The sequence below is a fragment of the Amblyomma mixtum genome, chromosome 2 (genome assembly GCF_055824585.1).
Source record: "Amblyomma mixtum isolate Tamu chromosome 2, ASM5582458v1, whole genome shotgun sequence".
Classification (NCBI taxonomy): domain Eukaryota; kingdom Metazoa; phylum Arthropoda; class Arachnida; order Ixodida; family Ixodidae; genus Amblyomma; species Amblyomma mixtum.
The window spans coordinates 213950222-213974612 of record NC_143013.1 but is presented as its reverse complement, the minus strand read 5'-3'; the positions used below and the strand labels follow the sequence as shown (position 1 = coordinate 213974612).

The following is a 24391-nucleotide window of genomic DNA, read 5'->3' as shown; positions in this document are numbered from 1 at the left end:
CGTTTTTCAACCCGCACGGCTGATCGCAACAAAGGAAACAACAACGTGGATTGCCCGCGGTGTACATGGTGGGGACCACTATGCGCGTTCATTTGCTATAGCTGCCAACCGCTTTAACTTTGCGACTATTCATTCTCAACCTTTCACTCTGTCTCTCTCTCTCTCTCTCTCTCCCTTTCTTCTCTACCATGTCAACGGCAATCTCTTTTGCTATACAACTGCCTGGATATTCGTCAAGTTGTCTTATCTGTTATCTCGACTACATCGCTGCCCACAGGCTTTCGCGTGCGCAGTTTCATCGTCTGCCTGACACTCTGCCTTACTGTCTGTTTGTATGATGAGACTTGCACCGCACCATATTTTTGACTTGAGGTACCGCTTTATTCGACCCCTCAGAAGCTCTTAAATTGAGTTACTTCAGCCGTAGCTTGATAGTAAATTATATCTGCAACCTACGTGAAACGCACGTTACGTATAGCATAGTAACGTAGCATTTCTTGCCCCTGCGCCGGCTAGAATCTCCTCCGCAGATGCTGCTACATCGGGTCGTCTTTACATAGTTCATTTTTTGGCGTCCCTCATAGCCTCAGTTGCTTTGGGACGTTAAGCCCCAATAATAAAAAATAGTTTATTTTGTTGCTCATACATAATATGTTGGCAGCTGTATGTGCCTGTGGAGGTCGGGAGAGCACGCGAGAAGCTTCTGCAGTTCTTGCTGACCTTAAGTTTAGATTCCTCCCTCCTTCAGCGATGCGCACAAAACCCATGGGCTAATTTACAGCCGCAACAACCATAACTATAAGTTAACCACGCAAAGTCGCACATCACAGAAATAGCACTGGCTCTAAATGGCAAATGTTCGCCCTTTGAACTTCCAGACAGAGACTTCTCTAAAGTACTGTGCGATGTCAGTGCGCGTTAAAGAACCCCAGGTGGTCGAAATTACACGGAGCCCTCCACTACGGCGTCTCTAACATCCTGAGTCGCTTTAGGACATTAAACCTAATAAACAAAAAAATTACCGACGATTACGTTACTTCCTAATGCGAAATTTGAGCGCAGCAAATAAGCTGTTTCACCTTTTCGATAGATTGAGGCAAAGAAATCGAGCAACACATGTATGCGCTATCACAGAACTTTTTTTTATTTTTCACACGTATTCCTTTAACAAAGACTCCACTAACAGTTCTTGGCAGTCATGAAGGAAGCTTTGTTGTCGGAGAAATAGACTGATATATGTTCGACTTGGTACACCAATGCTTGATTCTCAAAGACGAGATCTATACAAGTGCCTCGCGAGGTTGTCACAGCCGTGGGACGCGTTACGAGCGAGAGGAACGGGATGTTCTCCCGCATAAGTGTTAGGAAATTGCTGTTTGTCTTTATGTAAACCTTAAAGTCCCCCACTACTAACATCGGTGTGGATCGATGGACGGTTAATGCGAGTTGCAGGAAGTGCACGACGTCTTTCGTGAGTGCGGTAGGGGCGAAGTAGGCAGCTACTACCAGCAAGCCGTTGGGCAACTTTGCGGCGCACAGTTCGCCAACTTCATGTGACGTGCCAAACATTTCGACTGGTATTGCAGAGAGACCTGTGCGCAAGTAGATAGCGACTCCCGCCGCTCTGTTGTGGTCTCTGTGAGCACCACAGCAGTATAGGAAATCTATGATTTCGAGAGGCTCTTCGGGATCCATCCAGGTTTCAGCAAAGCAAAGTACAGAGGAATGGCGCAGAATGTGATCGTGGTGTACGTCCTTGGCATGTGCGGCAAGGGAGCGTACGTTAAGAATGTGGTTGTGAATGATGAATCAAGTGCTGCCAGCGAATGACGCGTCCATTGGCTGTCTGCGTGTGTTACAGATGTGTGGTTAACATGTTAAGCTTCGCCTGTAAGAGTGGAACGCGACAGCGTCTTGCAACGCTGCCAGGGAGTCCACAGAACGCCATCGCCAATTCAGCTGTACGCCTTGCTGGACGGTAAATTTATTTTTTGAGGAAAGGAAATGTATCTCTCTCGCATATCGGGGTGGACACCTGCACCTCGCCGTAAGGGAAAGAGAGAAGATGGGAGTGAACGAAGACGCCGTATTAGCTAGACGCGCCTTTGTTCATTCCAAACCATTCAGCTGGCATTACGGAGTGGCTAGCGCGCTCGTATCGCACTCCGGAGACCCTGGTTCGATTCCCCAACTCGACCAATTTCGTTCTCGGTTTTATTGATTTATGCGGTCTAACTAGAAAGGTTAATTAGGCTATTTCATGTTTATATTATTGTATTTCTATCCATCGTGTTCTGTCATTAACCTGTCAATTGTTGGAACTGTCTAGGATGTTCGACACAATGTATATGAAACGAGCAACGTCTTACTGAGTGGGGAAGTGTGTGGTGGTGGAGGGAACGCGGCTTCGTACTTATCTGTTTTTTTCAGCAGCGTGTTCTTCCGCGGACGCTGTTGTCGCTGCGGCGCGCGTCTTTCTTTTCTTTTCTTCTGACCTCTTCATTCTCCTCTATATTAATTAGGCTAATTGATTAATTAAGCAATTAACTAAACTCAGTCCAACTTAGTTGCAGCATCACTATACGATCCCTTTGATTGGTTGCATGGTTACTAGCCAAAGTACAATTGGCCCCATTTGAAATTCGCGCACTGTGACGTCACGAGCATTTCGACCAATTGAAAAGCGTGACATTGGGGGCGAAGCTGGTTACGAGGCCGACGACGACGCGAAACCCAGGAACGGACGCCAAAGAGCTGCGCTCTAAAACCTAAACCTTTCCTGCGGCAAATAATGCATGCGATTCCCGCCGCTTTCACCTACTACCGAAAGCCAGTAGTTACTTCTAGAAATGGACCGGGAGTAAGAGCTATCGGCTGTGAGACCTTCATGGTCATGTTAACCCGAGCCACCTGGTCATTAGGTTACAACTGTGCCTGTGACTTCTAATGAGCCTGTACCGACAGGTCAGCCCCAATCCCGGTAATGTGTCAGTACGTGTTTCACGCGCCTGCATCCTCGGGTGTGCAGGTGTTTGTGCAGTTCCATCCCGAGCAGGCCATACCGGCGGCCGCGTACCGCGGTCTGGTGGAGAACCAGGGCGCCACGGTCACCACTTTCCTGGACGCCAAGGAGCGGCTACGCTGGCTGGCCGAGCAGGACTTCATCGCGTATGCCCAGCGGCATCTGGTGGGAGCTGTGTTCGCCGAGAACGGATCGTAGGTGTCGGCCGACGGCGCTCAAGTGGAAAGTAATCGAAACCAACCTATACTGTGCGGTTTCCCAGAGTATACATTCAGATCGATGTGTGGGCCCTTTGTATACTTGGGTGACCACACAGGGAGAGCAGAAGCATCTTAACTGTTTTTAGTTAAGACCCTATATGTTCTTCGAAGCACTGAATTCATTAAGCAAACAATTTTCTCGTCGTGGAAACTATATGCACTGAATTTAATTTGAGAATGATTTCTTATTCAAAACCAATGATGCTACACTGCCATTAACACGTAGTATATTGCGAAAGGATAAAGGACCAAATGTGCTTCACCTCCCTACACCTCTAAATCACAGTTCAGTGCATAGCACAGTGTTTTCACTCTTTTAATTTAACATACGTGTGTTTATTTATCGGTCTTGATCATTAAAAAAAAAGTTTTAAAGGTTGTCGCAGACTCTGAGGCTCTGGTTGGGTTACTGACGGGATGTCAGGCGCTGAACAGACAATTTATTCCCACCCAATTTTCCGTAATACTGGCATGTCGTGACTAAAGAAAAAGCCCTAAATATTTATACCGCATTGCTAGTTAGCTGGCTAGCTAGCATTTCCAAGCAAGACGATAAGATTTTGACGTATTCACCGCGTTTATGGCATTATACGGGGAGCCACAACAACACAACTCTGGACTCCTTTTTCCACCACAAGTTTCACCGCGACAAGCAGGCCGCGTTGGCTTGATGCCCTTTCGATGAAATAGCGTTGCCAAACCGCAAGGAAAAGACTATTGCTTTCGAAAAATAAAAAACTAGAAAATGCACGCGCAAGAGTGGCTGAAATATGCAGGATTCCCTTTCTGCCCCTCATAAATAATTTGAGTCTTGATGAGCTGCACGCAATCCTTGGCGTCACCCTTGCTTCCACGGTTGCCCAAGCGATTTAATGAATTGTGTTTTTCACTCGTGAACCAGTTTCTCTTAGGATGCTACTGACCGCGATGTTTCCAGGCATTTATTTCTTCAAGCTAGACAGCCGTACCCGTATATGAGGCTGTACAATTTCAGATTGAAGCGCAAAGAAGGAAGACAGCTGAAAGGACAGCCAAGCAGCAGGAAGCTAATAAAGTGAAAGAAGCACAAGCACGTTCAGACTGACTTGAAGACGGGGACAAAATCCTTCACCTTGAAAGAAGTATCTTAATATTTGCGATCATATGTGCTTGTAGTTTCTAAACTTAAATAGCCGCCGCGGTGGCTCAGTGGTTATGGTGCTCGGCTGCTGACCCAAAAGACGCGGGTTCGAACCCGGCCGCGGCGGTTCAATTTCATTGGAGGAGAAATTCTAGAGGTCCGTGTACTGTGCGATGTCAGTGCACGTTAACGAACCCCAGGTGATCGAAATTTCCGGAGCCCTCCACTACGGCGTCTCTCATAGCCTTAGTCTATTTGGGACTTAAAACCCCATAAACCAACCAACCATCTAAACTTAAATCCAGATATGCAAAAGAACACATGCGGACGGGCCTCAAATGTTTTGGAGAGCCTATTTTTCGTAACAAGAATTTTGCACGAAAACATTTCTTGAGTGTGAGTAGGGGTGTACGAAACCTGATTAGAATAAGCAGCGAGTACCCACATAAACTGTTATGAGTAATCTGCCCTGCCTCATTAAGTTTCCGAACTTGAGCTCTTCAGATGGCACGCGCAGTCACAACGCACAGCCACAGCAAAGACATGCCCCGACAGCACCGATACTCAAAGTAATCCAGCCGTCGCTATTTCACGTGACATCGAGAAATCTCGCATCACAATTAACAAACTATACTGGCGGCTAGCTGACACGTTCGTTTCCATTTTATACACGCCTCCATGGTGAGATTAGTACCGTTTTCCTACCATGCATCTGCACCAATAACCCGACATTCCCGCTCAAATTTATTTATATTTTGTTTCTTGTTCATGTCAGCACTAACAAAGGCAATACGCTGATGTTCAGCACAAAGAATGTTTTTCGTTGTCAGCATTTGCAAGTAGTCGACATGCGCAAGCATCTAACGCGGCCTGCAATGGTATCTGAATTACTACCACGTTCGGCTTTTGAACGCCAATTCGTTGAGCTTGATTACGGTATCATTTCGGCGGAGGCAAGAAATGACAGAGAATTTTCGACTAAATTTTATAAACGTGCGAAAGCAGAATTTCATGAACGATAACGACGACGATCAGGACAGAGAATTCCCTGTCTTTGTGTCTTCGCGCCGCAAATCTAAGTTCACGAAGACGACCATGCGCAATGCACAGCGCGAGAGTGTGTTGCAGTTTAACATGAAGCGTGAAAGGCTGCCGCAATAGCCTAGTCAATAAAGCAAAAAAAAAGCGGCAATAGCCTAGTGCACTCGTGCACTAGCCAGCGAAGCTGATTTCTTCGCGCCCCAGCAGGTTCGTATCCTAGTGGCGGTAATGTTTGTTTGATTTATTTTATACATTTTCTCGCTTTGTACGAAACCACAAACATGGCAAGATACTTGGCACAAACACATAAATATATATCGCGAGATCTTGCTGAGGGTTTACCCATCGGAATAGTACTTTCGCACTAAGATGTGCTACACACAACCGTGTGCACTTACGTCGGTACTAATCGCAAAGTCACAGGTTGCGAAGGCTAACCACGAGCTCTCCACTACGGCATGGCCCTATCCCACAATGTTAATTAAGCCGCATAATAATCTATAGCCTCCTAGCCGCGCAGACTCATAGCCCCACAGTCGCATATACTAATAGCCTGAGTCGCTTTGGGACGCTATACCCCATAAACCAAACCAAAAATTCATCAGCCACCAGTCCTTAACGTAGCCTAAGGTCTCACTACGTTTGCTGGTACATACATGCGCGCGCATTTTCGACACAGCGTGGAAGCCTGGTACAACCAGTACCTGCGGGGCGGCAAGGCGATCGCCATGACTCTGGTGCACACGGCCCTGCTGCGGAACATTGCCGAGGGTAGCGAGGAAGTGGCTCCGGGATTCGGACCCACCGCGCAGATCTCCGTCCCGGAGACCGCAAAGGAAGGTGTGTGTGCCCTTGGACTTGTTTACTAAGGAAAATACTTTTACTACCCGTATTAACGATTCAATGCTGGTTGTCACAGGCCCGAGTAACCTAATCGCCTCCTTGAAGACGTGCATGTAGATGTACCAGGCGTTTCAGGGTAGTTGATAACTGATTTTCAAAAATAGGTTTTTTTGAAGTAAAGAGAAACATTCTGCGGTACAGTAATACCAATGTTGGCGGACGTCAAAAAACAGGCGAGTCATTTTAACTAGTAAAGTGGTTAGCTAAATTCTAATAGTGAACTCTTTAACTATTCCCGATACGTACCTAAATGCAATTACAGAACCGTAGCCGGCCGTTATTAATAGCCGCATCAGTTTTCAGAATTTCTAAGACACGGTTACCATTGCTGCTGTGGCTCGACAAAATTTGGCTTTTTCCACTGGTTACGTGCACTGAAGGCGTTGCTTTGCCTGCATGTTTTTCCGGAGCGCATGCATTTTGGCACGATGCAGCCATATTTTATCGAGCCGCAGAGGCGATTGTAATCGCGCTTTGGGAATTCTAAAAGCTAATACGGCTATTACGAACGGCCGGTTACAAATCTTTAATTGCAGTCAGGTGCTCATCGCTATTAGTTAACTATTAGAATTTGGTTATTCACTTTACTAGTGAACATATGATTCACCTGCTTTCTGACGTCCGCCAACATTGGTATTACGATGCTGCCAAAAGTCTTCCTTTACCTCAAAAAACCTATTTTTAAAAATCAGTTATCACATTCCCTGAAATACCTGGTATAGCGCAAAAGTGAAGACAAAATCGTTGGTGTGATTGGTGATCACACTGGTGCGCGTCGCTTCTTCAGCGATATTACTTCCATGGTCCTAAATATAATTAACAAGTTTCATCATGTTGACAGCAAGAGTGACCCCATAAAATTTGCCAAATATCAACGTAGAAACTGGCACCCACTAATGTTGGTACCTGCTTATATACCCATCAATTTGGACGCACCTACAACATGTCCGCGCTGAAGTAAGAGAGAAAGTACGACGACCAACGCTGACTGTGCACTGTAGTGCCAGGCAGTTATGGCAATTCTTGACTGTTTTTTTCATCTATAAAACGAGCAATGACGAAAATAGCCCAGATTGGAAAAGCGCCTCGACACAAAAAGAACTGGCACGTGAGCTGCACAAACCCGACTTTCATTTCAATTTCTCAGCCGCGATTTGTGACCCTTTCTCTGGATTTTGTTCAAGCATCGAAAAGGATAGAGGAAAAAAATTGGCTGTGGCTTAGCTAAGGTTAAGCCTGGATATCTCGAAACGAAAAGCTGCGGCGAGGCGGAGGAGGAGCCGAGCGTGTAGTGAATACGGTGCTGTCTTAGAAGGTTGCTTTAGAGACATGTCCTGTGGCGTGCATTCCTCCCGGGTGTACACCAAGATATGAGAGACAGGCATTTGCTTTCCTTAAAAGCTATTTTCATTTCATTTCATTTTCCTTAAGGCACTTACGGCGCGATCTCATGGCAGACACCGTTGTCCGAGGGTTCACGAACCGGAGGGCGGGTTTGCCGGTGGAACCCTTCAGCACGCCAGAATCTTACGGGGAGGCAATGAAGGCGTTGTTGGGAGCGCGCAAGAAGTACTCGGCTCCGGCGGATATCCTCGACAGAGAGCAGGCCACCACGCTCAGACGACTACAAACAGACACTTACCCAAGCAGAGCCATGTATCACAAAATGTGGCCGAACAGATACGCGAAAGAGTGCGTGTGGTGTGGGGGCTACGCCACAACGTACCACGCCACCTGGGGCTGCGAAAAAAGCCCTTTACTACCAAAGGTAAATAGCCCTAGTCTAGAGCAGTGGGAGGCCCTCCTGGCTGACTCCGACCCGAGCACACAGCTCATGCTGGTGACAAGGGCCAAGGCAGCGGCGGAGGCCAACGGGATCCTGGACTAGGGAAGACCGACCACTGTAGCTCCACATCTATCTATCCCCATCCCCCTACTCCCTAACTCTTCCTTTTGAAAAAAAAAATAAATGTTTTTACTACTACTACGGCGCGATTCTGGCATCCACCGAGATATGAGAGAGGCAGGAGTCGTTTCCTGTCCTTAAAACCAATTTTCTTTTCATTTTCCTTCCCTTACGGCGCGGTTCGGGTGTCCACCGAGATATGAGAGGTTCCTCAAGCACGGCTTGTCTTTTCTTTATTCTTTATGTCAGTGCACGTTAAAGAACCCCAGGTGGTCGAAATTTCCGGAGTCCTTTACTACGGCGTCTCTCATAGCCTGAGTTGCACTGGGACGTTTAACTCCAATAAACCAATCTTTTCTTTATTTTTTTATTTTTGCAGCGTGTGGCGTAACTCCTTTGAGGCGTACACCAAGATATAAGAGACAGGCATTTCCTTTCCTTAAAACCAATTTTCATTTCATTTCACTTTCCTTAAGGCCCTTACGACGCGGTTCAAGGTATCCACCCAGATATGAGAGAGACAGGCGTCGTTTCCTTTCCTTCAAACCAATTTTCTTTTCATTTTCCTTCCCTTACGGCGCGGTTCGGGTGTCCACCGTGACGTCACGCAGTTCACGTATGCGCACCTGTGGCTTTTATGCGAAGCATACTACTTTAGCTACCACTTCAGCCCTTCACCGTGGTTATGCGCCTCCAAATCACGTGATACATGACGTCACACCACGTGACACGATGACGTCACGACAGTGGAGAAACGGGGGCCCACCTCGCGCCGTCGCTGTGGTTGTGCGCCTCCAAATCACGTGATACATGACGTCACACCACGTGACACGATGACGTCACGACAGTGCAGAAACGGGGGCCCACCTCGCTCCGTCGCTGTGGTTGTGCGCCTCCAAATTACGCGACACGATGATGCTTCGCATTCTCCAGGCTTAACCAAGTTAAGCCTCAGCCATTTTTTTTCTGATAACGGGGCCCACGCTAGCCTCGGTGTTGACTAGCCTAGTGAAGCTTTTCGCTTCAAAATTACCGAAATCGGTCTTGAGGAAATAAATGAAAGACGCAGTAACTCTCCCACTACTCGGTGGACACCTCAATGGCGCCGCTGGGAAAAGGATGGTGGCAGTGAAGGAGGAGAGAAAGAGGCGCCTTCATAAGGATGAGGAGGAAACAAGAGAAGTAGATGAGAAGGGGAGAGGGGGGACGATGAAGCGCAAGGAGCAGTGGTTAGAGTCGACTTCAGCCAGTTGCGTCTTTGCGCGTCGGGCTTGGAACCGTTGTTGTTGTTGTTGCGACTGAGGGAAGAATGAAAAGGAAAGTGCACGGGCCTGCCAACTGGCTCCAGCCGAGCCACCACCGCTGCCACGTGCAGATAGAGGAGAGTTCAAGGATAAGAGGAAAGAGAAAAAGAAAAGAAAAGACGCGCGTCGCAGCAACAACGGCGTCCGCCGAAGCGGACGCTGGCTGTCAAAACTGATATGCGGCCGTAGCCGCGCTTCGTCACCACCTCCCGGCTTGGAACTGGTAACCGCACGCGACATACTGCATTTATCGACAAATAATATCCCTACTCAGCTGTGCTGTCCATTGTCATTAACAAGAATCGCAATCCTTGGCACTTTTTCTGTGAGATGCGGGCGACAAGAATTCTAGTCTCGTTGCGCTCTACATAATGAGAAATTAGTGCGGCCGAATCGCCAGAAGGCATTAGATGCCCACCCTGCTACGAATTAGTATGCCTTCGGCAGTTGAAAACATCGTGAGATGCCTACTTCAATGAGCAGACTAAAATACTCAACTACTAATTATGATCAAAAGCTTGAATATTCTACACTCCTCCTTTCGACTTCCCTCCCCCTCCTTGAGCAGATAAGGGAAGGGAAAAGAGGGGCTCGTTATGACATTCATGACGGAAGCCAACAGTCAGCGAAACCAAGGAGCATAGGGGAGTTTTTTTTATTGTTGGCGTTCGTCAATCGGAGACTTAAAAGGGTAGCTATTGAAAAATACTTATTAGAAAGCGCAAGATAAAACAACCACATGCAGGCGGTCGGACCGAACCCGTGGCCTCCGAATTTGGCGTCCGGTGCTCTACCAACTGAGCTACGGTGACGGCTGTCCAATCTTCTGCTTTCGGGGGTATTTATGTGGTTCGTAACCGAACCTTGAGTGTGTTCATAAGCGCCACCCTCGTATACAGCGGCGGACGTAGTGCATCCTTTGTTACCGCGGGCGTCAGGTGAAACGTGATCAAACGGTGAGGGCAGAGCTTTGCGAGAACCCTCTTATGCCTCCTATGGCGTCAAAGCTGACAGAATCAAGGTCCTCGGTAACTACGGACCAAACAAGAGAACTGAAAAGAGGGGCTCGTTATGACATACATGACTAAAGCCAACAGTCAACGAAATCAAGGTGCATAAATGATTTTTTTCCATTTCGTGGTGTTCGTCAATGGAAGATTAATGAAGTATTTATTTTAAAGATTATTGACTACAAAGCAGAAAAAAAACACATGCCGCTGGTGTGATCCGAATCCATGATCCCCCTCTTAGTTTACCAAATTAATAAGCCACCATGTTATTATTATCTAAGGTGAGCAGTGATTCTGGCGTTATGGCCTTCTTTGAGGCCCTAAAATATTGTGCTTCATGGCCGCAATATCCATGGTTCCATGTCTTATTCACTGCTCCCCTTTGTTATTATTGCATGAACACGCAATGTAAAGCATGCACAAAAGCCATATTATGATTTATGCGTCGGTATACTTTCATGCAATTCTCTCCGGAGACTAGCTGCGCAAACGCGCAATATAACAAAAATCCTCGCCTGCAAAACGCAAGAAATTTAAAACTTCCTGGTTTCACACAGTGACCGCCACAATTGGCTGTGTGCATCAGGTGCTTTTCTACAGCAACAATAAAAAAAACTGCTGCTGCATGTCATTGTCATCGCTGAAGTTTTCTTTCTGGTAAACACGAATCAGTATTTGCTGACAACAAAGTTTTGTGCCTACCGGCGTTGATATCTTACATGAATGGACGGTGTTATGCTGGGATACGTTCAGGTTGTTTTTTCGTCTGCTATTATAAGACCCGTAAGCGCTAAGAAGTGTACGCTGCGACAAGGTGGCGCTACCACCTCGATATAGTATCACCGCTTGCTCAACTCCGGATCATTTTTTTTTTCGTTCATTGCCTACCAACATTACATATTCTACTCGTCATCTGCTTTCTCTCTCCCATGAGCAAGCAGCAATATGAAAACTACGCTGAGGGATCACCCGAGTGCAGCCAATGACAGCAGGAGATGTGCCCTGATATATGGTTCAGAGAGATGCTGTCGATGGAACTTGGGACGGGCTTTTCAGAGGTAATTTGCAGAGCAGGATTTCAGAGATGTTGCTCAGACGTGCATGTGAGGGCTGCTGTTATAGAAAATACCATAATGAGAAATAGTAAATGCACTGTATTGCATTATTCGGCGAGGGCGAGGATGTCCTAGCGATTCCTGTCATATATGCCGAAGGTCGGTGTCGTGGCTACGCTGTTGCCCTCTTCACGCATGTTGTACTTTGACCTCGGTGTAATCACGCATTTGTCCTGCACTTGTTCCTTCGTGTGAGCGATAGATAACGCTGTGCGTCCGTCCTTGTTCTCATGTCGCCACATCAATTCTGCTCTCCTGAATCGGCGGTTCCAGCACGCCACTGTCGGTTTTTGGACGGCGCTCGAAATGCGCATGGTTGCTTATCTGGGAAAACTGTAAAGCGACTAGAGTTGCCATATTCCCATAGAGCAGCAACGAAGAAAGAGCGGAAAGTAAATGTACTTTTGTATGTGGAGCATTTCAGTGCATTAGCACTTAAGCCCGCACTCACCCATTTCCCGTTGTCTGAAGCCTCTGTCAGGTCGCCCACCTGCACACCGAGTGGTGAGCAACCTGCCAGCAAGCTTTATAGCTAACTATGCAAAGTGCTTTTGCACTTCAGCCCACAATCGGCGATTTCGGCGATATTTGTCTAAAGCCTGCTTTACCTTCAAGCAACCTAGGCGGGCCTACTAGGACACATGACCTTGGTACGTCGTCATAATCTGTTCACCCGATTGTGAGCAAGCTACCCACCTTGGCAGGAAGCAGAGAAATGAATTATCAGTCGCGAAAGGTTGCTCGGCAACCTGGGTCTCACAAGCCCCACCGGTAGCAGCACCTGCTGTTTGCCAAGGCAGTGGCGCATCGCTTCACCTATGCACCACTGCGCCAAGAGTGGTATGAGGACTTCACTGCAAGTAGGGAAACTTGAAAACCGAGACTCAACCTGTAACCGAATGAAAAGCGAAGTGGTAGCCCACCTAATTCGCATTTTGCTTAACCACGCTAAATGGGTCATCATTTCTAGCTTTCTTTTTGTCTTACCGCGCATGCGCAGATAGTTGGAGCGTAGGGACTTGCAGGCAGGGGGTCGGACGCCGTGTTTCATCGAGGCGTCACACCAACAGCTAGCACTCCGAAAAAAACTCGCACAAAGTACGTTTCGGGCTCGGGAACGAAGGCGACAGAACATCTTTTAGTGTCGTTGTATCATCAATTGTTCAGTTGCGAGAGTGGCTACGCTCTTAGCACCGACTGCATTCTGGATTGTATCAGCCAGCACATTCCCACGTATTCACAAAAGGCTTCACGGAAAACCTTCTCGAATACTAGTCAACCACTCGTTGGCCTCCGCATGAAACTCATAGATTTGAATCGTGTTACGTACGCGTCAGTATTTTTACCATTTTTACACTGAGCCCAAAACGGCGTATACTGGGAACCTACAGGCGCGCCTTTCTTGTATTCCCTGTGTTTCTTCCGGTGCAGCCAGTAGTATGATATGCCTGAGCGAGCACAATCCAGAACCGTCACGTCAATCAATACCTTAAATCAGCTGGTGGCCCGCGAAACCTGGCAGCGCCAGAAAATTTAGAATCGTCACATCAATTAGCTATTGTCAAACGACAGAGTCACGCAAATGCAATCCCTCTTACGCCGTGTGCACGTCACCACTACAGGTACCCTGGCGAGCTTCCAGCGTTCCGTGGAAGAGCTCTCGTCGACGTCCGTGATGATGCTCGAGGCCCGAGCCCTTTTCCTGCCCCTGGCCGCGGGTCTGTTGGTGGGCGCGTACGCGCTCTTCCCAACTGCCGAGCGCGTCTGCCGCGCCAAGGACCTACAGCTGATGACGGGCATGTCTGGGCGCGTCTTCTGGATGGCTAACTTCCTGTTCGACCTGCACACGTACCTCGTCCTCTGGGCGGTGCTTGGGCTGCTTTACTCCGCCTACTACACGGTCGCCACTGTGACGTCATGTGAGTCTGGACATGCGAAGCGCACTCGAGGGGCCTTAATGTGTGACAGCAGAATTCGCTTGCAACCCAGCAGCGAGTCAGGTGTGACCTATAGCCGAAAGTGGCTCCCGAAGAACTCCCCTATTGCTGGATGCATAGGGTACAGTTGCAGCCTTAGCTAAGGCACATTTCACCACAGTCGCCATCTTGAGAGAATGTGCCCCGCCTATTGAAATAGCGTCTTTTTGGGCACAAACATCCGGCTACTAGTTGTCGTCCATGCACTGTAGACATCAGTCTTTAAGGTACTGAGCCCAAAATTAGAAGTAGAAGCACTAGCGTTCATTCTTTGGCGTCAGAATTTCGAATATTAGATTTCAACAGGGTGAAAACACACCGTTTTCCAGACCAGCAAGGACACTTTGAAGGAACAATGTCAACGGTTCAGCGTCTCGAGCAGCTTTTACTGCGATTTCCTTTTTGCTTCTTCACTGTAGTGTCCGACATGCTGTACCCCTATGCATTTTCTCCTTATCCTATCACAACAAATGGTCCTATCAGAAACATTAAAGCACTGAAGGTCTCGTGGCCATGTCTTCTGATGTCCCGAAAAGTCGTAATTCATCTCCGGAAGTGCACCTTTCCAGCTCCACTGGGCACGCCTTTTGATACGCGAGACGTGCCGCCCAGTCCGAGTATGATGGACGCGTACATAACTTCTGTGCTCCATTAAACGTCCAATTTTTTGTTGTAATAAAATGAAGGAGCGTCCTAGGCGACGAAAACGAGCCCAGCGCTGTTCATAGCCGTGTGCCAAGTCAACAGCATATATCTTTTGTTTTGAAAAGACGGTGAATTAATTAACACTAATTATCAAACTTTTCAAATATTATCTTCTGGAAGCAAGCGTCTATTCGGAAGTTGTGACTCGTATTGAGAAACAGCAGAATTAAAAGTTGACAGCAAGGTACCGCTTACGCACATCTTTCTATCGGCTTAAGAAGCAAGCTCGCCAAATGTGAAACCTACTGCGTGATAGCTCTGACTCTAAAGAGCCCCAAGAGGAGCTATTTCAGAACAAAATCTGCTTAACATCGGAGAACTCTCCTCACGCGGTTTTTTGTTTGCAACCGCAAAATGTGCGCCAGCAACTGCTAATCCATCGACTGGCTTCCTTTTCGGGTCGGTAAAAAAATTACTTAAATGGCACTTGTAAACATTTCGCTCTGCTGGCTTTTAAGACGACATGCAACTTCCGAATTTTTCCGAAAACAGTATTTTAAAACACAGCTAATTAGTGTTTGCTAATTAACTATCTTTGCAGTAAGAAAATAATGCTGTCCACATGGTGCTCAACAGCCCTCTGTTGATTTCACTCGCCTAGAACACTCAACCTTCTTTAAAAACTTCGATACATTAATTTAGCTGCCACGCCCGCTGTATATGCACTTTCAATAAGCAATATGTGAAACGGTTGTTGGTGTCCTAGAACATCATAAATTTCTGTATTGCCCGTATTTGCCCCATCAGAGAGAAGCTATCGCCTCCCACGATGTAAGAAAAAACATCACAAATTTATGTATTGTCCGTATTTTCCCCATCAGAGAAAAGCTATCGTCTCCAACGATGTAAAAAAGTGGAATAGCTTGTCCTCTAAGGACTCCGAATAGGGACTACAACAGCTAAAAAAAGCTCACCGGCTGTTCTTTCGGAAGTTTGCACTGCTCAATTGAAAGCTCCAGAAATCTATCTGAACTTCTGTTGTGCCCTAAAATCTTACAATGTGCCAGTTACCTTGCGAAAAATTAAAATAGCGCGATTGGACGTTTAAATCCTGAAGCTAATTCTCATCTTTCTTTTTCCGGTGCCGACCAACAATTGCTCACTTCGTTATCTTTGTGTTTGCTTAATCCATCTCCTCTTTTCCTAGCTTTTATATTCTTACATAGGCTCTTAAAGGCGTGAGCATTTGTACAGAATACCACATAAAATAGTCGACAGTTGGTACTATACTAGCAGGCTGTACAGCAAGTTTTCAAGCTTCTTACCTGCATGCTCAATCATCTCCGCAAAGCTTCATATTCGCTGCAGTTCACCCTCCTGCTTTTAAGGTAAATTCAAATCAAAGGTTTTATTCATCTCCTAAACAGCAAAATGGTGATTTTAACAATGCTTGAAAACAGAACAGTGACGAGCTAAAAAGTGCAGGCAACGACAAAAGCGCTGAAATAAACGGCAACTCAAATTTATAATAACACAAAAAAGATGCAAGAATCCAACGCTCCAGCCTTATTGCCTCCCCTGTTGGAACAAGGTTCGACGACGAGAGTGACAGCCTTACCTGCCAGTCATCGCAGTAGGGTGTAATCTTTTTCCAACCTGCCTCCCAGTGGCGATGGTGGCGGCAGTGCTGGCGTTCTCTGTCGTGGCCCTCCCCATCGCCTACAGTGTGTCGCTGTTCGCCAGGACGCAGCCCGGAGCCTTTTCTTCACTCGCTCTCAGCTTCACTATCATAGGTGAGCGCTAGCGCCGTGCATTACTTCACAACTGCTGCAGCTTCAATCTCAATAGGTAAGTATACAACTAAATATTTAGGCCATCATTACGCTTCTCGTTATGCGATTTTTGAGCACAGCGCATCTGCTGCGCTGCTAGAACCATAGTCAGCGGCATTCACAACACGTAGTGCAGAAGAGAGGCAGCCGTGGGTTTCGACTTGGGAAGCGCACACAGCGTTTTGCCGCCGATGAGCCTCGCCTCGGAAGAACGACCATAGCGCTTACAGCGCGCGCTACTCTGACGTCATCTTTTGCGAGTGATGCATGCCTTATTGGTAATGTCATCGGCGAACAGACAACGGTGCGCGCTAGTCTGGTGCCGCGTGTCACCACCGTACAACCTGCCTTCACGCTACCACCGTACCATCCCCCGCCGGTTTGCTTCTCGTGCACTCTTCGTTATCGCCGTCTTTCATCCTCCGCTGCGCTCCGCTCTCGCTTATGCCAAGGCACTCCGCTAAACCTGGGAACTGGCGCTTGAGAGATGTGCTCCGAGACCTGTGATATCTTCCACATGGTGTGGGCATGTACTCAAAATCCCCACCTCCCCCCTTCCCCTACCCCTTCCAGAGAGGCATGGGAGACTGCCCTCCTCAACTGCTCCTCGCTTGAGTCCCAAAGGGCTCTGGTGAAACGGGCGAGAGACGGGGCCTCGTCGTGCGGTGTCCCGGACTAGGGACGCCGACCATGTAGCGGGGCCACTCTGTGGCTCACAAACTCTTTTTCCCAAAATAAAAGTTTTCACCACCACCACCGAAAGCGAATGCGACAAATACGGCTGAATTACAACTCCAGCACCGCAAAAGGAAGAAGACCTTTATTTCCCGCCTTTGAATTTCACAAAATGGCTCAGAAAATGTTCACCTGGCGGACTACATAGCCCTCCACTACGGCGTCCCTCATAGCCTGAGTCGCTTTGGGACATTAAACCCCCATAAACCATAAACCATAAAATCTTGTATTCCTTTCAGACGCATATGTCGTGTATGTTCTCGTCGCTGCCTTTTATGGTGCTGCAGTCAGTGACTGCGAGGGGCAGATTCTGTCATTGTATAAACTGAATCAGCAGTCCAACCGTCACCCAGCACATGGGCTTCTATGGACCCGTTTGTGCAGTCCATGCCGTTTACCAAGAGAAAGGCCACGCGATGCTCTAAATATGCGAGCCACGCGCATCGTGGTCAGCCAACACCTTCTCTATTGGGATTGGAGTAAACTTTATTTGTGCCTGCAGTTGGGCGCTCGCGCGCCCCGACGAGGGCCTACGTCGTCTACGAGGCTGCCGTTACTCGGCGCGGGTCTCCGCTCGCCGTTGCCGGCGCGCTGGGTCCCTGCCTTTCGAGCGCCCCGAGGACCTGCTGGACGGCCCATAGCTGTTGGTCATGGTCGTTGCTCTTCGCTGCTGCCTCCAGCCGCTGCGGGATTGTTCCTGATCTTGCTTCTTTTGGATTTCTGATGCAGTCCCACAAGATGTGCGTCTGATCTGCCGGCTCCCTCCGGCAGACTCTACACGTATCGGTCGGGTAGGTCTCGGGGTACATGCGATGCATCAGTCCCGGGCTTGGTAGCGATCCGGTCTGGAGCTGTCTCAGTAGTACCGCCTCCGCTCGACTCAGCCTCGGGTGCGGGGGTGGGAGGGTCCTGCGAGCCAGGCGGTAGGCCTTCGTGATTTCGCTGTAGTCGGTCATGCGGTCCTTGGCTCCGAACCACGTCGGACGGTGTGTTGCCGGGGCGCGGTTGGTTAGCGCTCGCGCCGCTGCGTGTGCCGTCTCATTGTGGTTCGCACTGCGTTCCGACGCGTCGCCCGCGTGCGCCGGAAACCACTTGATTCGTACTCTTCTGTCTTGCAGTTTAGTCGCTCGTAGTACGCGCTCGGCCTCCCTGCAGACTTGGCCTTTGGCGAAGTTTCGCACCGCCTGTCTCGAGTCACTCAGCACCGTGTAGCAGTCTGCGTCGGCGATGGCCAGGGCGATGGCCACCTCCTCCGCTTGTTCCGCTCCGGCGCCTCTCACGCTCGCTGCCGTCCTCGTGGCGCCGGTCGACGCCTCTATGACGACCGCTGCGAAGGCGTTCCGTTGGTATTCGGCCGCGTCCACGTACCGCGCGTGCTCGTCGTTGGCGTGCAGGTCGATGAGAGCCTTGGCCCTCGCCGCTCTTCTTTCCTTGTTAAACTCGGGGTTCATATTGATGGCTAGGCTTGGTATTACATGGCTTTCACCTACACCGAGAGTGAACGCGCGTTCGAAATGCGCGAGAATGCCGCTCGAGGACATTCCGGTGTCTGGGCGATGGCATCTTCTCCCTCTCCCAGCGCGTGACGTCATGTGTCACGTGGTATGTCACGTGGTGTGTCGTCACTGTACCACGTGGTCTGCACGGCGTGCAACCACAGCGACGGCGCGAGGTGGACCCTCATCTTCCTCTGTCGTGACGTCATGTGTCACGTGGTATGTCACGTGGTGTGACGTCACTGTACCACGTGGTGTGCACGGCGCGTAACCACGGCGAAGGGCTGTAGTGTACCTCTAGTAATATGCTTTGCATAAAAAGTGCACGAAAACAATTTTGCCTGCCACGGCAGTTGCTATCTAAAGGCGCATCTCCATGGAACCATCAGCCAGCCTGCCAGGGGGGCAGGGTGGGTGGACCGCCTATCCAGTGTGCGGAACGCACTCAACGCTACAAACGCCAAGCCGCATATAGTTGCCCGATAGGCCATAGCTTTCACTCTGTAACAAGGATCAGCAAGCAGTAGTATAACCGCACTATTTTTTCTTTGTTCTTCCTTGGCAGGCACCGCGCTCATGTGGAACATTACCATACTGACCGCATTGAGACGGAGCGGGGGTGACGACCTGACCGTGCCCGAGGCGTACGATTTCATCCTGGCGCTGGTGCCGGCGTTCGCCTTCCCGCGTTCTTTGACCAAGGCGCTGCAACTGGACCGCGAGAACCAGGACTGCACGATGCGCCGCAACACGCTGCTAGGCGACCGCACGCTGCTGTCGCACTTGTGCAGCCGGGACGCCTCGTATCGCTTCCTGGGGCCCGGCATCTACCACTGCTGCCAGAGTACGTCCATTGCATGCTGCCTTTGCCTTCGGCCCTGGAAGTTGAACTGAAGTTGACTTCTATCGATACGATATCGCGTTCTGACAGCAGACTCAACGATGACGCTTTCACTGTAAATAGAGCTTGTATTAGCTATAAAAGATCAAAAAACGAACTACAGGTGTCGCCACAACCAGTCGTTTCCGCCAGCAAATAGCCCCTGTTCCCTGAGACTAATCCTACACATCCATTAACTTCAAAAAATGAGATCATGGACTCCTTTTCAATCTTTATATCAGGAATTATATCAGGAATATACTATTAATTATTTGTACCGGCATTTTTGTTTGCGTTTCTTTTGCGTTTGCCACTTTCAGTGTGTCTTTGATACTTGTCTGTTTTTGTAACTTTGATGTATAACTAGCCGTCATCTTGCTGTTTGCCAACAACCTCGTCAAGCTCTCCGAGCTTTTAGTCCCGTACTCCTCCTTCTCAAAGGAAATAAAGGTGATTGATTGATTGAATTCAAATCAATTTAGGAAAATTTTTTTTTTTCATTTTAAAGTTATCGCGACCGATCGAAGTGGTTTTAATAGAAGTTTTATATACGATGAACCTCAAAAACACAGCGAAGCCGCCCGCTGCGCTTTAAGCTCAGTTGGTCGTAGTGGATCTGCTTGTGAGTGAACTAGATACTTGTATCGCGCACAAAATTCTCATTCCTTCTGCAAGGCACTCTTTCATGGAAAATTTAGATCCACACAGCGAAGTGCTACCTACTGATGAAGCTGTCGATAGCACGCTGCAAATTAGTGCAGAATTAAGAAGCAGCTAGAGAACTCTCGAGGGGCTGACTACAGTATACGGGGACGCAATGCACAAGGATGTCGAGCAACTCTTGCTATTGCTATTTAAACAAAACAAACTTCTCGACGCCACTAACTTGGGCTAACAGCGGCCGCTCATTCTTAGTTTAGTACATAACGGAGTTCAGGACTCGCCTGAGCTCATTTTCCGCACACATGAAACCAATGCATGATGCCTATAGAAGCGGCACATTATTACAGCAAAGCATAATGACGGCCAGTGGTAAATCGGGCGCCTATTTCTGTTTCGGACGTCCGAATCGTGCTCCGGGCAAGAACACTCAAATACTGTCACTATTCCTTTAAGGTAATAAATGATTAAGAATGGAAATTCGCAGCAACCCCAGTTCATAGTGAACATTGAACAGCAGCATGGAATAGTATGGTATGGTATGGTATGGTATGGTATGGTATGGTATGGTATGGTATGGTATGGTATGGTATGGTATGGTATGGTATGGTATGGTATGGTATGGTATGGTATGGTATGGTATGGTATGGTGAAGGTGTGGCATGGTATGTTATGTTATGTACGTATGGCAATATGCAGTGTGTATGTATCGTATGGTTTTAGGTTTGGTTTATGGGGGTTTAACGCCCCGAAGCAACTAAGGCGATGAGGGACGCCGTAGTGAAGGGCTCCGGAAATTTCGATCACCTGGGATTCTTTAACGTGCACTGACATCGCACAGCACACGGGCCTCTAGAATTTCGCTTTCATCGAAATTCGGCCGCCGCGGCTGGGATCGAACCCGCGTCTTTCGGGTCAGCAGCCGAGCACCGTGACCACTGAGACACCGCGGTGGGGCCCGTATGGTTTTAGTATGGTATAGTATGGTATGGTATGGCATGATATGTATATATGTAGTGTGCATGTATGGTGTGGTATGGTAAAGCATGACATGGTATGGTATGGTATGGTATGGTATGGTATGGTATGGTATGGTATGGTATGGTATGGTATGGTATGGTATGGTATGGTATAGTATGGTATGGTATGGTATGGTATGGTATGGTATGGTATGGTATGGTAATAGTATGGTATGGTATGGTGTGTGGGGTCTAATGTTCAAAGCCTGCACATGGGCTCTCATATCAGATATATCGCAACTCTTCTCAAGCAGTGGAAGGCCCCGGATCAATTTCAACTACCTCTTTAACGTGCTCCCGCGTTTTATAACAGAAAGGCGTTTGTGCATGTCACCTCCGCCGAAATGTGGCCGCCGTGGTCAACATTAGATCACAAAACTTAATGTCCAACAGCCTAAAGTCATAACCACTCGGCAACAGCGGCAACCCCTTTCAGCAGTAAGAGAGTATTCGTTATGCTTGCTCGCGCCCCATGTGCCTCCCCACGAATAGACTTCGGCGTGAATGTTGTTCTCGCCCTTTTCACAGAGGAGCTGTCCAACAGCACAGACTGGGAGACCCTGAGTCCGTTCGGCCTCCACAGCGGCGGCATCCTGCTCGAGCTACTGACCATGACAGTGGAAGGGGCCGCCCTCTTCGCGTTGATCGGCTTCATGGACTCGGGCCACTTCCTGCGACTGCCGGCGCAACCAGCGACGCTGGAGCACGGGCCCGAGTCCACGGCCGCGGACGACGAGGTGCGCCAGGAGCGCAGGCTGGCCGACAACGAGGCCGCACGGGGCCAGTTCGCCTCCGTCGCCATGGCATCCAGGGGCCTGGAGAAAAAGTTAGTGACCACGCACTGCACGCAACGCCGAATACGCGAAACTACGTTGCACGCGCTCTCATAGTATCCTTACTGCACCTTGAAGCCCCGATTGCGAAACACATTTTATGACTATTCGATTATTTCATTGCACACTTTCCAACAGCCCCATACAGTCATCAGATCTCTTACAGCTGTCCTCTTTAAGCGGTTCAGGCACCGGTCCTTACTTACATTCAGAGGAAACATTTTTAATGTAACAGTACGTTCCCCGCCCCAAGCAAAGTAATTCTTAAGCTTCTAATCTTTTCCATCAACGGCTAGTTTTTATATTACTGCACCTAATTTCGTACAAAGTGCTACAGTGATTGGAACCCGCAACACTGAAACACCAAGACATGTGAAATAAACACACGAGGAATCGTGCAATTGCTTTGTTACACGAGGATTCACATGACACTTAAAATTCAATAAATTGCTCGTTATTAGACTGGTCGTTGAATATGCACGCATGAAAATGGCGGAGGAGGTGCTCCCAGGCGGCTTCGTTGCGCAGCAACCGAAGCATCCTCTTGAAAACCCAAAAAAAAATTAAACAACCCTTTTCGCGACATGATCCTCAAATCACATGAACACTGAAACGCTAAATATAGCATATTGTGCACAAATATTCCGAGTTCGCCATGTACACTACTGTATATACATGACGCCTTAAAGGGTTGAAGGGGATGGTTACCGAACCATAATACACTCGAAAACCAGCCCCCAACGATTCGCAACCCTCCATAACATAACTTGAATTAGCCTCGCGAGCGATACCGCGCTACACAGATGAATGTTTGAAAATAAAGGGCTAAGCCCAAACACAAACCGTAATTGTTTTTACCACACTGAAAAAACATTATTGGAATTTCACCTGTGCATTATAGGCATGAAAATGCATCATCCCTGAATTTTGTAGCGAAAGCTACACTAGTCTAGCAGAAGCGCATTTCGCGGTGCCTGCCAAAGGCCTCTACTGCGCATGCGCCGTTACCAAGGCAGCCAGTACCATGGCAGCCATGGCGCCCCAGCCGCTGCGCCGCACTTTGCAAGAGCAGAGTCGAGCTGCGCAGCTGGGATATAAGCAGGGAGCGATGCACTCGCTCCCCAGACTCGCACCATGGTAGAAAGAGAACAGCCATCGTCGTCACGGCAGCAGCACAGGCTGCGTGAAATTGTCTCGCGATCCGGAAATCATGCATGTTTCAAGGCAGGCCGGCAGCATGAAAACGAGGCGAGAAACGCTAAGCGGGCGGCCGATACGCCCGAAGAACGAGAGGAACGTCTCGCGAAGAGATGCCGCCAAGCTGCTGACCGACAAAGATGGTGTGTCGCCACCGAAATGTCAGTAGACGAAACTGTTTTCGCTACGTATATCCTGGCGCAACTTAACCTAACCACTGCCAATTTTTTTGTCAAAATCAGCACGGCTGCTCAAAAGTAGGACCTTTCAGCCCCGCCATCTCCAAGGAGTCACGTTGTGTCAGAAACTCGTCGGAGCCACGTATGTGTAAGGGGGTTACGGTGATGTCTAAGGGATTTATTGGGTCAAGAGAACTTACAGTGTGATGACGTCAGTTTCCTGCGAAGAGCGAACTTGAGGTCTCCGTTTTTCCGGTCACAACAACTCGCGCCGTAAAAAAATTCACAAGATAGTCGCTGATTTCTAAAGGGAACGATCCAGATTTAGCAGGCTTGGTATAGTGAAGTAATGAATACGTATTTTAGTCGAGTTGTTCTAAGGTAGAAGTAACGGCTTTGTGATCTCTAAAACGCATTGCAATGTGTTGCACATCTTTAATTAAAACTCTGCTTTTAAAGACGTGGTTGAGACTTTTTACTGGATGTCGTTAGCTGAACGCCCATGGCTCGATTTTTTGCCCGTTGTCTTAGCCCTGCGTATCTCGTTCAAAAATTATGTCATTACTGCTTTGAGGTCGGTTGCGAGTGGTAATATTAGTGGGTGTGGAAGGTAATTGATGAATCGGCGTTGTTTGCCTGAATGCTAAACGCTTACACCAGAAGCATTGGACAATACCTGTTGGAGAGCAAGATCTGAACGATACAACCTCGTAAACGATGGCGTAGTATTTGTCGCATCTGCTTCATATACCGAAGATGCGGGGCTTGTAGATGGGAGGCGATTTTTTACCGGTGGGTGCCCGACGGTGGACTTGGAGCGTATTCGCCAACGGCACAGAACTGAATAAAGAGCTCAAAAACAGCTAATGCTCTAAAAGGACGATAGGCTCCTTCCTCGGGTACTCCAGTTCCTGCAGCGCCTTCTACATATATCTACTCACGCTGGACATGTCGCGAAGGTGTGGCGTACCCTCTCTGCGCGCAGGTACGGATCGACGCAGGCGGTGCAGAGCCTGTCGTTGGCTCTGCGCTCCAGCGAGTGCCTGGGCTTGCTGGGTCCCAACGGTGCGGGCAAGACGACCGGCTTCGAGATGCTCACCGCTCTGCTGACGCCTACCAGCGGAGAGGCCTACTCCCGCGAACTCCGCATGTCTCAGAACCCAAGACTGGTACGCTACTCTGACTGCTAGCACGAGGCATACAATTGAGCGTGTATTACAGCCAGCAACGCTTCCTGGGTTACAGATTAGCAGAGGGA

The 24391-nt window shown here is 48.6% G+C and overlaps 1 protein-coding gene across 1 annotated transcript in view; it reads left to right on the top strand.

Annotated features, from left to right (window-relative positions):
* LOC149362513 (phospholipid-transporting ATPase ABCA3-like) overlaps window positions 1-24391 on the top strand; it is a 66695-nt gene that overhangs the window by 39676 nt on the left and 2628 nt on the right. Inside the window, exons 11-16 of the mRNA XM_089568320.1 lie at window positions 3029-3216; window positions 6123-6283; window positions 13304-13600; window positions 18931-19209; window positions 21453-21750; window positions 24119-24302. Of these exons, the coding sequence (XP_089424446.1) occupies window positions 3029-3216; window positions 6123-6283; window positions 13304-13600; window positions 18931-19209; window positions 21453-21750; window positions 24119-24302 (1407 nt within the window). The remainder of the gene's footprint in view (window positions 1-3028; window positions 3217-6122; window positions 6284-13303; window positions 13601-18930; window positions 19210-21452; window positions 21751-24118; window positions 24303-24391) is intronic.